This window comes from Lupinus angustifolius, chromosome LG18 (assembly GCF_001865875.1).
Source record: "Lupinus angustifolius cultivar Tanjil chromosome LG18, LupAngTanjil_v1.0, whole genome shotgun sequence".
NCBI classification, from domain to species: Eukaryota; Viridiplantae; Streptophyta; class Magnoliopsida; order Fabales; family Fabaceae; genus Lupinus; species Lupinus angustifolius.
In genome coordinates, this window is record NC_032026.1 from 7,948,473 (window position 1) to 7,961,891 (window position 13,419).

At 32.1% G+C, this 13,419-nt stretch overlaps 1 protein-coding gene across 1 annotated transcript; it reads right to left on the reverse strand.

The window, feature by feature from the left end:
* On the reverse strand, positions 2,521–3,180 carry LOC109332436 (gibberellin-regulated protein 12-like). The gene is made up of 3 exons (XM_019567417.1): positions 3,023–3,180; positions 2,883–2,913; positions 2,521–2,737 (listed from the first exon to the last, which is right to left on the reverse strand). Exons 1-3 carry the CDS (start codon positions 3,095–3,097, stop codon positions 2,556–2,558), a joined length of 288 nt encoding a protein of 95 aa, XP_019422962.1. The 5' UTR covers positions 3,098–3,180; the 3' UTR covers positions 2,521–2,555.

Here is a 13,419-nt window from a genome sequence, read left to right on the forward strand (position 1 = left end):
AAAGAAAAAACATTTTGCGAAAAAATATTTTGGGCCTTTTTATGTCAGAAAAAATTGGTATTCAAAGCAACTAATCAAGTACAAATAAGATGAAAGTGATAAAATATTCTAAGATTAGAGTTTGCTATTCGACATGTTATTATCTAAATGACCTAACTCACATATCCTATCTATACTTTGTTTCCCCTAACATAATATCTACCTACCATCATTAATTCCACAATATGAAGATCAATAATTCCATCAATTATTCATTTCCATAACCATCATTTCGTGAATGATTTATAGACTTGTAATAGGTTTTGATGTTATATTATCTATAAATGTAATTCCATTTCTAGAAATTTGACCCTAAATGATATATTCTACTTTAGACTAATTTCCAATAATACATTCAACATCTAAAGTATGTTTTAGGTTATAAAATTAAAATAAGCATTAGGAGCAAGAATAAACTATAGAATTCATTACATAAATATGAATATATTGAAATGAATATAAATAGATACATCAAAGTTAATAACTACATCTAATCCCAACAAGAGAGAAGTCATTTCCTCATTTCCATGGCAATCAACAATGTAAAGAAGAGAAAATGAAGATCCTCTATGGAAGAGAACCAAGGCAAGCTCTACAAGATTACAGTGCCCTTAATTTTGAAATTTCTCTCTCTAATGCGTAACAAAAGCCCTAAAACCACTAACTTAAACCTAAGAAATTGAAAATGATGAAGGGAAAGTTAGTGTTCTAAAATCACATATTTTGGTTTTAAAGTTTTAAAGGTCCACACATTTTCATTCAATGAGAGGAATCTTGCTCTGCGAAAAGGGTCAAAACAAATTAAGCATTTTTCCTCATTCTCTCTGGAGGAATTGTGGTTTGTTTAGTGAAAGATAGTTTGCAAATTTCATTGATCTGACTGTTATTATTGAAGTTTCATATGTTCTCAATATAGTGTGAATGAATATAATGTCAGAATATTTCTAGGGCATCTATGGTCGAATCCTTGATTTTCCTTCTAGAATATATAGAAAATAAAATATTAACTATAAGATATTAATAATTGTGTGTATAAATAAATTATAATGAAAATGAGTTGATTAAGTACAAATGTAATCAATTAGAGTTTATGAATACATAATTTTATCTAGGCTATTTTTATACATATAAAACTAATAAAATAAAAAGTTGAAAAGGATATTCTAGTTATTTTGATGATTTTATAGAGTCAAATAATTATTTCTACCTCTTTACATATGTTACAGTAATTTTTCTGATTCTATAGGGTCACTCATGATTTTTTGTCCAAAAAAGGCACCATGATAATTTTTGAAGTTAAATAAAGTAGTCTATCATAAATATTTTTTGTGGCTTTGTAAAAATATCGGATCACAAAAATCGATTTTTTAATTATTCACGCATTAGGACCATCCTGATATAGAGGAAATACGTCTTCGTTCTTCTTCGCTTATGATTTTTATTATATATTTAATAATAATTAAATTAAATTCTTTTCTAAATAATAATTAATTAAAAAATATAATAATTGGTAAATAATTAATTATAATTAACTTAGCATAAAATTCAAACACAAATTAATTATAATAAATAATAATCAAGTAATCAAAATTAAATAATTAAGTATAAAATTAAAAATATTTTAAATAGATTATTTTTTAAGGATTTAAGAGGGAGGTTGCAGCTCTTGCCGTATTTTCCGTTTTGACTTGAGTTGAGAAGTGGATACAATCATTAATTTAAATGTATCATCTCATAGGAGTATGGAACAAATCACTAGCAATGTTATTTATTCTCTATTAACACTATTCATTAATTATTCAAAAAATGTTTCATTAATTAATAAATTTTATTTTGAGAATTTAATAATAAGTTCATCACTCCTGAAGTTTCTTACTTTGTGCTATGGGTTAAGATGTAGTTGTGTTTGTTATTACTCTCTTTGTCATCTCTCAAAGTTGATAGATAGTTCACGATTAATATTGCCTATTTGCTATTAATTCACATTCAATTAATTTAAATAATTTCTTTAATAAGAAAATGTTAAACATTTTTGTTAAAATAATTAATTTGAGAATTTAATAGTAAGATTGCAGTTTATGTTGTATCTTATTTTCTGCTTGCGTTAAGAAAGAGTCACAATTATTAGTATTATTTCTGTCATCTCTCAAAGCGGGAAGACGATTCACAACAACAATTATTAGTATTATTTCTGTCATCTCTCAAAGCGGGAAGACGATTCACAACAAATCTTGTCTCTTTGCTATTAATTCATTTTCAATTATTTAAAATAATTCCATCAATAAAAAATAATATTAGTAAATGGTTTTAAATTAAATTTAGATTTGGAAGAGCAAACCAAATTAATGTTGTCTACTTCTTATTTTTCAATCTCATTTAATAAAATTAAATCATTATATTTATTATTTTTATTAAATTGCACCAATGTCAAGCATTTGTTCATTTCTGATACATTTTGGACAATCTTATCAGTATTATTAAACTTGAGAAATTAACCGAACACAGAATAAAACATTTTAGGGGCACTTGGGAGCTCCTTCCTTGGTTTTCCAGTTGTTATAGCATGGACATTCTTCTTTGTTTCCATAGGTACCTGAAGGGACACACAAACATGTCTTACAGCATTTGTTGCAGTAGAATAAACATGGCTTCTTGTGGTGTGTTTTTGAACAACGATAATCACATGCACCCGAACATTCTGCACAATGTAACCAAGGTTTAATTGAGTTGTGAGCATAAATAATGTATATTAGTACATAATGTTTTCCACACCTCCCTAGTTATTTAGTTAAGATATAAACATTAATAAAATTTATTAATTTTACTCATGTTTCAGCTAGTACCTTCTTGACGAAGTGATCGTTCTCCACCACCCTATATATTAATAGAAACAAAATATAAAAAAAATAATTACTCATTTTAAAAAAATAATAGAAAAATGCAGGAAATTATATGGTGTACTTGGATGAGGAAGAAAACTCACATAGGCTACTTGTATTACCAAAGCCATCGCTAGGATGGGGAAAAGAACATTGACAGCACATAACTTTTTAGCCATAACTCCTTTTTGATCTTCCACTCTTTGCAATGAATTGAAGAATGTTATAGATATTCTTCTGCAATGAAAAAAACTGATAAGTTCGTGGATTTATATAGAGAAAGGCAATCGATGACACAATACAGAACGTGGGCCCAAAATCCACCCAGTCGAATCAAATCTGATTAGTTTTATAACAGAAAAAGAATATAAGTCATATATGGTTTAGAAATAAAAAGAATGATCATAAAAATAAAATCAAAATTATTTATCAAAATTTAAATGAAAAGGAGAATTTAAAGTAAAATATAAGGACAAAATATTGTGTATCCACTATTTATATAAAATATTAATTATAGACAATAATTTACCCCAATGTTTCGATAAAAAGGTATCATGAAATGGCAAGATGTGTGATATATTTTTTAGAGTGTAATGTCTATATATTAACGTAATAATTGATATGTAGTCAATGTATTATCTGGATCTTCAATTGATTTTTTTATAAAGTCATTAATAATTCAAAATGAACCGTGAATAATACAGTATTAATATAAAATACTAAAATATATATCTTTTTCTCTATTTTTTATTGTTCAATGAACCATAATTGAGTTTTAACAATCATTTATGTGTACATCATGTTAATTGGTGAGCGGAACTCCACACGATAAATACAATAGCTCTATAGGGTTGTGTTACAAGTGTTTTTAATGCTAATAATAATAATAATAATAAAGAATAAAGTATGTCATGATGTTGTGAAGAGAGAAATTATCTTTTCACACTCACTTATTAATTAACTATTGTGATATTTTACATTTTATTTCTTTATTTATTTTAAAAATAAGTAAAAAGTAGTTATGTGTCATTGTCTAACTGGTGTAAGGAGAGATTATTTCCTCGTACCAAGATATATATTATCCTCTAAAAAGGGAATAAAGTATGTCCTAGTGTGAAGAGAGAAATTATCTCCTCACACTCACTTATTAATTGATACTTATTGATATTTTACATTTTATTTCTTTATTTATTTTATAAATAAGTAAAAAGTAGCTATGTGTCATTGCCTAACTGGTGTAAGGAGAGAAATTATCTCTTCACACCAGGAGATACATTATCCTCTAAAAAGGGAATAAAGTATGTTCTGGTGTGGAGAGAAATTATCTCCTCACACCCACTTATTAATTGATACTTGTGATATTTTGCATTTTATTTCTTTATTTATTTTAAAAATAATTAAAAAATAGTATGTGTCATTGCCTAACTGGTGTAAGGAGATGAATTATCTTCTCACACCAGGAGATACATTATCCTCTAAAAAGGGAATAAAGTATGTTCTGGTGTGAAGAGAGAAATTATCTCCACACACCCACTTATTAATTGACACTTGTGATATTTTACATTTTATTTCTTTATTTATTTTAAAAATAAGTAAAAAGTAACTATGTGTCATTGCCTAACTAGTGTAAGGAGAGCAATTATCTCCTCGTACTAGGAGATACATTATCCTCTAAGAAGGGAATAAAATATGTGAAGTGAGAAATTATCTCCCCACACCCACTTATTAATTGACACTTGTGATATTTTACATTTTATTTCTTTATTTATTTTAAAAATAAGTAAAAAGTAACTATGTGTCATTGCATAACTGGGGTAAGGAGAGAAATCATCTCCTCATACCATGAGATACATTATCCTCTAATAAAAATGTGCACAATTCTATGCTGCTATGTGTAGCATGTGTTTTTTGGTTTTATAATTTACACAAAACAATTTTTTTATTGCAAGCGCCCTTGTTGTTATAGAATACTATATAATGTGTTATTAAAATTTTAAAAATTATAATAAATATTAGAGTTAATTACACAGACACCCCTGAGTTTTAGTAAAATTATACAAACCACCCTCACTTTTTTATATCTACACAAATCTCTCGTAGTTTTTATACTTTCATTACACTAACCACCCCTGTATGAGAAATAAGTGTTGTTTTTTAAATAAAAAATGTGATAAATGCAATTAAGTTAAACAAAACATCGTATATTATGAGGAAAAATCTTAATAATATACAAATCAATGTATCTTTATTATTTTTTTATTACAAAATGCATCACCAATTCTAAAGAGATATTGTTTAAATTGCTCTTATACTATATCGTAAAGAACCAAAAATAATAAAGAGGTATCGACTCATATATTATTTGCACTTGTCTCCACATTATACCGTGTTTTGTTTAACTTAATTACATTTATTACATTTTTTGTTTAAAAGATTGCACTTATTTCTTATGCAGGAGTGGTCTGTGTAATGAAAGTATAAAAATTAGGGAGTTTATGTAGGTGTAAAAAATTGAGGGATGATTTGTATAATTTTTCTAAAACTCAGGGGGTGTTGGTATAATTTACTCAAAATATTAATTATTTATTCGAGATAATTGATTAGTTTGCTTCGCCATCATGTTCATACTGTTATTTTAAATGATCTTGATCGTTTGTTTTTTGTCCATATAATGCATACAACTCTTGTTTGGGTCGGATAGATTCCAATTTTATTTTGACATTAACTATGATAATATAATCTAATAATCATTATAATTAACAAATACTGAAAAGTCATATATGAAATGTTGGGCTGTCAATTTATTATAAGTGGCGTAGAGGAATGATATACATTAGTGACACAGAAGAATTCTACTCTTTGTTTCCTAATCTTTATTTTATTTTTAGTGGTATGTTCATTAGAGAGGGAAAGGAATAAAAATGTTGATATGATTATTTGACATGTTGTGGTTTGGTCCATTTGTTTGTTAAGAAATAATAATATTGTTTTTAGAGTTCAGTTTTTTGATGTTATAAAGTTATTAAATTTGATTAAAATTAGATCTAGTTTTTTGATTTGGGCATTTCTCATGTGTTATTTCCATATTGAAATTTTTTTGGTACATTGAAAATTAAAAAAGACATAAATAAAGAAAGAAAAATAATTATATCATAGGGCACGATCCAACTACAGGACAGGAAGCGCTCCTGCAAGCAGAAAGTCGCAAACTCTCAATTTCTCCTATAAGCTTAAACTAAGTTTATATAGAAAGTATGCCATCAATATTGATAATAACCTCCGGTAGATGCTCCAATCGAATTTGCATCCTAACTGTGATGATGTGGATTGCCTCCAGACAGCCACTCTCCAGGATAACTTTCTGATGCCCCAAATTCCAAGCTAAGGTTAACCCATCTTCAATAGCCACTAGTTCCTCAAGAATAGAGGACCAAGTACCAAATTTAACAGAAAAACCTAAAAGCCAAAGACCATCCTCATTGCGAATAACACCACTTCCTTTGATGATTTGATCCCTCAAACTACAGCTACCATCAATATTAATTTTTGCCCAACCAAAATCTAACACTAGTGGGCTAAAGGCACTTGGGGATCCATAGAAGAAATATCAGTAGAACACTAATCTCCAAAATCGTGATGAATACTCCTAGCAACGAAAGAGATGTCCCACAAAGTATTACTGAAAATTGAGTTATTGCACCACCGCTAGGTCCACCAGACACTAGCTAAAAGAGATGACCATTCTTTTGTCAAGCATTAACCACAAATCACGACAAAAATGAATGGTTCTCCCAGAAGTGAGCCCCATTAAAACCCAAACGATACCATAACAAAGATGAATTAACATAGTCCCTAAAGGTATGAAGTAGACCTTTAGTAGTATTATTACACCGACTATAAGTCGAAGAATTATACATATTCCTTCTGAAATGAAGGAGGTTGGTCGAGAATGATTCATGAGTGGAGAGTCAACAAAGAAATTTAACCTTCTCAAAAATACGCATACGCCACAATCACGTCCATTGGTAATGTGGAGATCTAGTAATAACAGTACTCTTAAGCCACCAATAACCTAAATTAGCAGTATAGCAACCTGAGGCATTACCTCCCCAAATTGAACAATTGCTACTAAGCGATCACTACAGAATTAGAAATTGAAAAATAATATTCTTCACTTGAGTAGGAATAAGAAAGAGTATACAGCACACGGAAGTCCTATGTAGAATCTTTCTATAGATCCTTCACATATAGCTATGTGTTAGAAATGTGAACATAGTCTACCATAGAGCATAGCAAACCCATATCAATGCAATTCTCTTACCAATGTGAACAATCACCATCCCCTATTTGAAGCTAATAACCACTCCTCAGTTCTCCTTAGTTCACCAATTGCTTTAATAATTCCCTTCCAAACAGGAGAAGACGAGGGCTTACTAGAGGTACACATACATAATGCAATTATCTCCTTGATATTTATGAGTCAGGACCTTGCACCAAAGTTTATTGCTTCCTTGAGTCAATTTCTATAGAAGAGAAATGTTAGTCGAGCGAGTATCACAGATCCCAAGACCACCATTTTTTTATTCATAGTGATAAAATCCTAACTAACCAAATTAAGACTCCGTTTATTTGGGTCTCCACCCTAAATGAAATTCATGGTCATCCTATCAATATCATTACAAAAACTCTGGGGGAGCCATATACTCTGTGTGGTATATGTCGGAAGTGATGAGACAACAAATTTAGTAAGACAAATCATGTATGCCTTATTGATAGGATTCGATTTCCATGTTTCCACACATTTGAATCATCTCGATAAGTGGGTTAAAAATAGCTCTAGAAACCCTGCCTTGGACCAAAGGAATGCCTAGATAAGTTCTCAGGTTTGAGACAACACGAATCCCACGAACAGACATGAAATTGTGCTTTCTCGGAGATGAAACAAATTTAGAGCATATGAATTTCGACTTCTGAGCATTTACCTTCATACCATAGGCCTGGCAAAACTCATCTAGAGTAGTAGTTAACAAATTTATATGGGATTAGTAGCTTTAAAAAATAAGAGCACATCATCAGCAAAAAGTAAATGAGAAATGAGAGGGCCACCTCCTGAGAGAGTAATAGGCTGCCAAACACCGAGATCCACCTTTTATTGAATTAGAAGAGAAATATTTTCCATGCAAAGAACAAACAAATAAGGAGAAATGATATCACCTTGTTGAAGGCCCCTAGTAGGGGAGAAGGATTTCAAACGAGAGTCATTCCAAAGGAGGGACATGCTGTCAGATCTAACATACCACATGATCAGTCTCACAATGCTAGTAGGAATGCCAAAATCAGTCAAAGTTTTTTCTAGGAAATCCCCGTTGACTCTATCATAGGCTTTCTCCATGATTAAAATGGTAAGTTCAACAATAATCAAAAGATTAACACAAAGATGAAGAAGGGAGTGCAGCAACTAGGAGTATAGATTTTGGTTTACTACAAGAGGATGATGATGGAGTTGCCAATGAGATTGGCCAAGCACAGGGTCATTCCTCAGAACATGGCTGTGTCTGAAGAGCATAAATTCTCCTCTACTTATAGAGGTATCCACGACCAGGCCATGCCCCCAGGCACAGGCCATGCCTCTCCCAAAAATTTCAGAGCATAAGTGATTATGCTTTGTTGAGAAAGTTGGTTAAGTTAGTTTTTCTGGTTTTCCATTTTTGGCCTTTCTTCTTTGATGTATATATATCACGATATTCCTCTTTATAATTCATTAATGAGAAGTATTATTCAGTGTAACAAAGCTTTGTTCTCGTTCTTAAGTCTTTCTCATTCTTCAAGTCTTTCTTTCCCATCGTTCTTGTGTTCATCTAGAAGCATTGCCATGGCTGCCACCTTTCTAATAGCATGTGAGGTAGTCATAAAGGGATTGGTTACATTCTAGACAAGTACTATTCTTAGGTGGTTGAAAATGTTTGGAGTAGAAGTTCTTGACAAACCAGAATCCATGATCCAATAGAGATATGAGTGAGTTCATTAATATGAGAAAAGTAATGTTCTTGAGTGATTACAAAAGAAGAGAAGAAAGCCTACATATAGCAACCTAAAACTATATTGCTAGGTAAACAAGAAATACTAACTAACTTAACTACCAAAAGAAAACTAATAGAGAATAAGCACCCTATTAATAACCTAAATATGGAAAAAAGAAAAGAAAAAAAATAGCCAATTACAATAGGCAAAGCCAAAAGGATAGAAGGTAGACAACTTGGCCAAGGCTAAGCAACAGACGGTCACGAGGCCAAGTTCTCTCGGTCAGAAAACAAAGCTTGATGCAACATCCATGGTTAAGTAGGCCAAAAGAGCAGGCACATAAATGAAAAATCCAAGGTATAATGAACTTGGACAATAAAATGATGAATATCTTTAACATCCCCCTCAAGTTGGACGGTGGATATCACTAAGGCCCAACTTGAATATAAATTGTTTGAAGGATTTGTTATGAAGTGGTTTTGTGAAAACATTAGCTACTTGACCACTTGATGGAACTGGAAGCAAATGAATGAAACCATTCTGGATTTTTTCACGAACCACGTGTCAATCTATCTTGATGTGCTTCGTTCTTTCATGAAAAATAGGATTGTGTGCAAGATAAATTGCAGACTTGTTATCACAAAAGAGAGAAGTTGCATATGTGCTTGGAATATGTAAATCATCAAACAAGTATTTCAACCATTGTAATCCACAAACCAAAGCTACAAGGGCCCTATATTATGCTTCAGAGGATGATCTACTCACAATATTCTGCCTTTTTTAGTTTTCCAAGAAATCAAAGTGTTTCCTATAAATATGCAAAAACTAGTGATAGATTCTCGAGAATCTAGGCAAGAAGCCCAATTTGAATATGAAAAGTAGTAATTTTCATAGAAGTAGTAGATGGAAAGAATAAACCTTGTGTAGGGCAGCCTTTGAGATAATGGAGAACTCTGATTGCAGCCTTGTAATGACAATCAATTGGCCTTACCATATAAAGGCTAAGTTGTTGTACAATATAACATATGTAAGGCCTTGAGATGAGAGCCTTTATCAAGTTGTAACTTAGTTGAAGGGTCAAAAGGAACGTGTGCAGGTTTGTTGGCCAAGCAACTTGTGTCTTCAAGTAAAGAGAGGGCATATTTCCTTTGGTTCATATGAATTCCACATGTAGATCTTGCATTTCCTAATCCTATGAAATATCTAAGAATGCCTAAATCTTTGATCTTGAAAGAGAAGTGGAGAATTTCTTTAACATGGTTTATTTCTTGTATACTATTTCCTACTAAGACCATGTCATCTACATAAACTAAAATTGCTGTAAAAGTGGATGAGGTTTTCTTTGTGAAAAGAGCTTGGTCAGCGTGAGAGTAATGGTGACCTAAGGATACTAGTTTAAAGGAAAGAGTAGTGTGCCACTCACAACTTTCTTGTTTGAGCCCATAAAGAGATTTGTTAATTTTCAAACATGGTTAGGATGAGTAGAATGTAAGCTAGGTGGGGGAAGCATGTAAACTTCTTCATACAAATCACCATGAAGAATAATATTATTGACATCTAGTTGATCTAGATGGTAAGGTTTTGAGGCTACAATGGCAAGAACTACTCTAACAATGATAATTTTAACCACAGGAGAAAAAGTGTCAAAATAGTCCACCCCTTGCTTTGTATCGTTCTATTGTGTCATCTGCATTGTATTTTATTTTGTAAACCCATTTGCAGCCAATTAGGATTTTATAAGGTAGTGGTATGAGAGTCCATATGTTATTGTTTTGTAAGACAGTGAGCTCATTGTGCATAGCTACTTGACATTGTGGGAGAAGGAAAGCTTGTTTGTGTGTAGAAGGTTCTTGAGTAGTAGAAATGGGAAAACATAATTGTTTATAAGTTGGAGAGCAGTGATCATAAGTAAAAGTAGATGAGATGGGGTAAGGAATATTGGAAGGTGTAGTTATGTTGGAGGCTGTTTGGGTAAGGTGATAGTGGTAGTCTGTAAGATATGATGGAGGTCTTTTGTCTCTAGTTGATTGTCTTATAGGCACTGGTGGTGGTGATTATGAAGAGGTGGGAGAGGAGGGGGTAATGTTATCAAGAATTGGTGGTGTGTGAGGGTGTGTGAGGGTTGCTGGTAGGGATGGGGAATATAAAAGGTATTGGGATTGGATGACAAATCTGCAAGTTGGTGAGGCATGTTGTGTGATGGTATTAGAAGAGTGGCGAAATGGGAATATAGATTCATAAAAGGTAACATTCCTTGAAACATGAAGGGTATAAGAGTGTAGATCATAGAGCAAAAAACCATTAGTGCCTTCTTGATATCTAAGAAAAGCATATTTTCTAGCCCTATGTTGGAATTTAGTTCTGTGAGAGTGGATGGTGCTAGCATAGAAGAGGCAGCCAAAGACTCTCAAGTTTTCAAAGGAAGGTTGTGTTTTGTAGAGCATTGTGTAGGGATTGGAATTCTTGAGGACAAGAGTTGGCAGTCTATTAATGATATAGATTGCTTGTTGAATTGAAAAATTCCATAACTTAGGTGGTAGTATAAATACAAGGCTCTAGCAACATTTAGGATGTGTTGGTGTTTCCTTTCTACTTCTCCTTTTTTTGTGGAGTTTCCACACAAGTTGTTTGATGCAGGATACCTTTAGACTTTAGGAAAGAATGCATTAAAAACTCCACTCCATTATCACTTCTAAGAATTTTCAGTTTTGTATGAAATTGAGTGTTGATGTAGGAAATAAAATTAATCAAGTTTTGTCAAGTTTCACTTTTAGATTTCATCATAATACCCCAAGTAAACCTAGAGTAATCATATACTAAGGTGAGAAAATATTTATGCCCAAAAGTAGATGGAGTTGAATAAGGCCCCCATATATCAACATGTAATAATTCAAATCAAGAAGAAGTCTTTGTTATGCTACTTTTGAAAGTCAATCTTTTATATTTTGAAAAAGGGCATGCATCATAGGGAGGTAACTTGCTTTTGCAGAATGTTATAGAGGGAAATTGAGTATAAAACAATTGAAGAACATTGATAGAAACATGTCCAAATATTAAATGTCAAAGGTCATTATTATCATGTGTTTGTGCAGAAGATGCAATAGTAGTCTTTAATTGAGGAAGATTGATTTGGAATAAGCCTTGTTGGAGCTTAGTTTAACCAATCATCCTCCTTGAAGTATTCTACACAATGACACAGGCGTCATGTGAGAAGGTGAGATGGCAATCTAAGATTTGGATCAGTTTGTTAATAGAGACCAAATTAACATGAGAATTAAGCACATAAAGCACATCATATAAAATAAGGGTGGGGGATAAGCATATATTTCCACAAATTGAAGTTGGAACCTTGTCACCATTGGGCAGAGTTATTAAAATTGGATATATGTTTCTCTATTTGAAATTTTTTTAGATCAAAGCTAATGTGATAGGTTGTCGTAGTGTTAAGTAAACAATGTGATAGTAACATATCTGAAGTTGGAGGAGGAATAGCAGTGTTGGCAGCAAAGTTAGTAGTGTGGGTTATATCTTGCTTGTTTTGTTGAAGGAGATCTAATTTTCCTTTTTATTGGTCATCAGTAAAGGAATGTGCAGAGTGTTGAGAAAAGTCTTTAGGGGATGTGGATGGATTGTGAGTGTTCTCGTCATCTATGGGAAAACAAACTACATGATTTGCCATTCTATTTGATCTGTTTTGTTGATATGTAGGTGGATAACCATGCTCTAAGAAGTAGGTTTCCATTGTGTTGTTGGTTCTTTGACAATGTGTACATAAACGATTTCCATGACCTCTACCTTGTGCTATAAATCTACCCCATCTCCCTCTATATGGTTGACTTCTTTTACCTAAAAAATTTGGAAGGTGTTCTTATTGTTTCTGGATTGTTGTGTATTAGCAGAAACTGCCTTTGAGTCAAGCTCAAGGATGGAGTTATTCATTTGTCTTGCTATTTCAACATAGAGCATGCTTCTGAAATATTGGGAAGAGGTTCAATGAGCATAATTTGGGATCGTACTGAGCATATTGCTCATTTAACCCCTTAAGAAATCTTATCACATAATCTTGTTCTCTGTAATTTTTAACTGTCTTAATGATGCCACAAGAATAGGTTACTATTTGTATTATGCCACAAGGGCAGGTTGTAGTGCACTTGCAAATTCTAATAAGCCTAAAATTATCCATCTAATCCCAGAGGGTTTTTAATTGTGTATAGTACTCAGAAATGTCAAAATTACCTTGATTCAAATGGTAGAATTCTTCTAGGAGATCTACTATGTGAAACATATCACTTTGAGAGAACCTTGCTTGAAGGTCCTTCTAGGTTTCACTTGCTGTTTCTATCCAAAGTATTGAATTCACTATGGAGTCTTCAACTACAGTGTGAATCAATGATAGCAACATATGTTGTATCTTACCTAAGGATCATAGAGTGGGTCATCTGCAACAGGTTGAATGATGGTGCCATCCAAGAACTTGGTC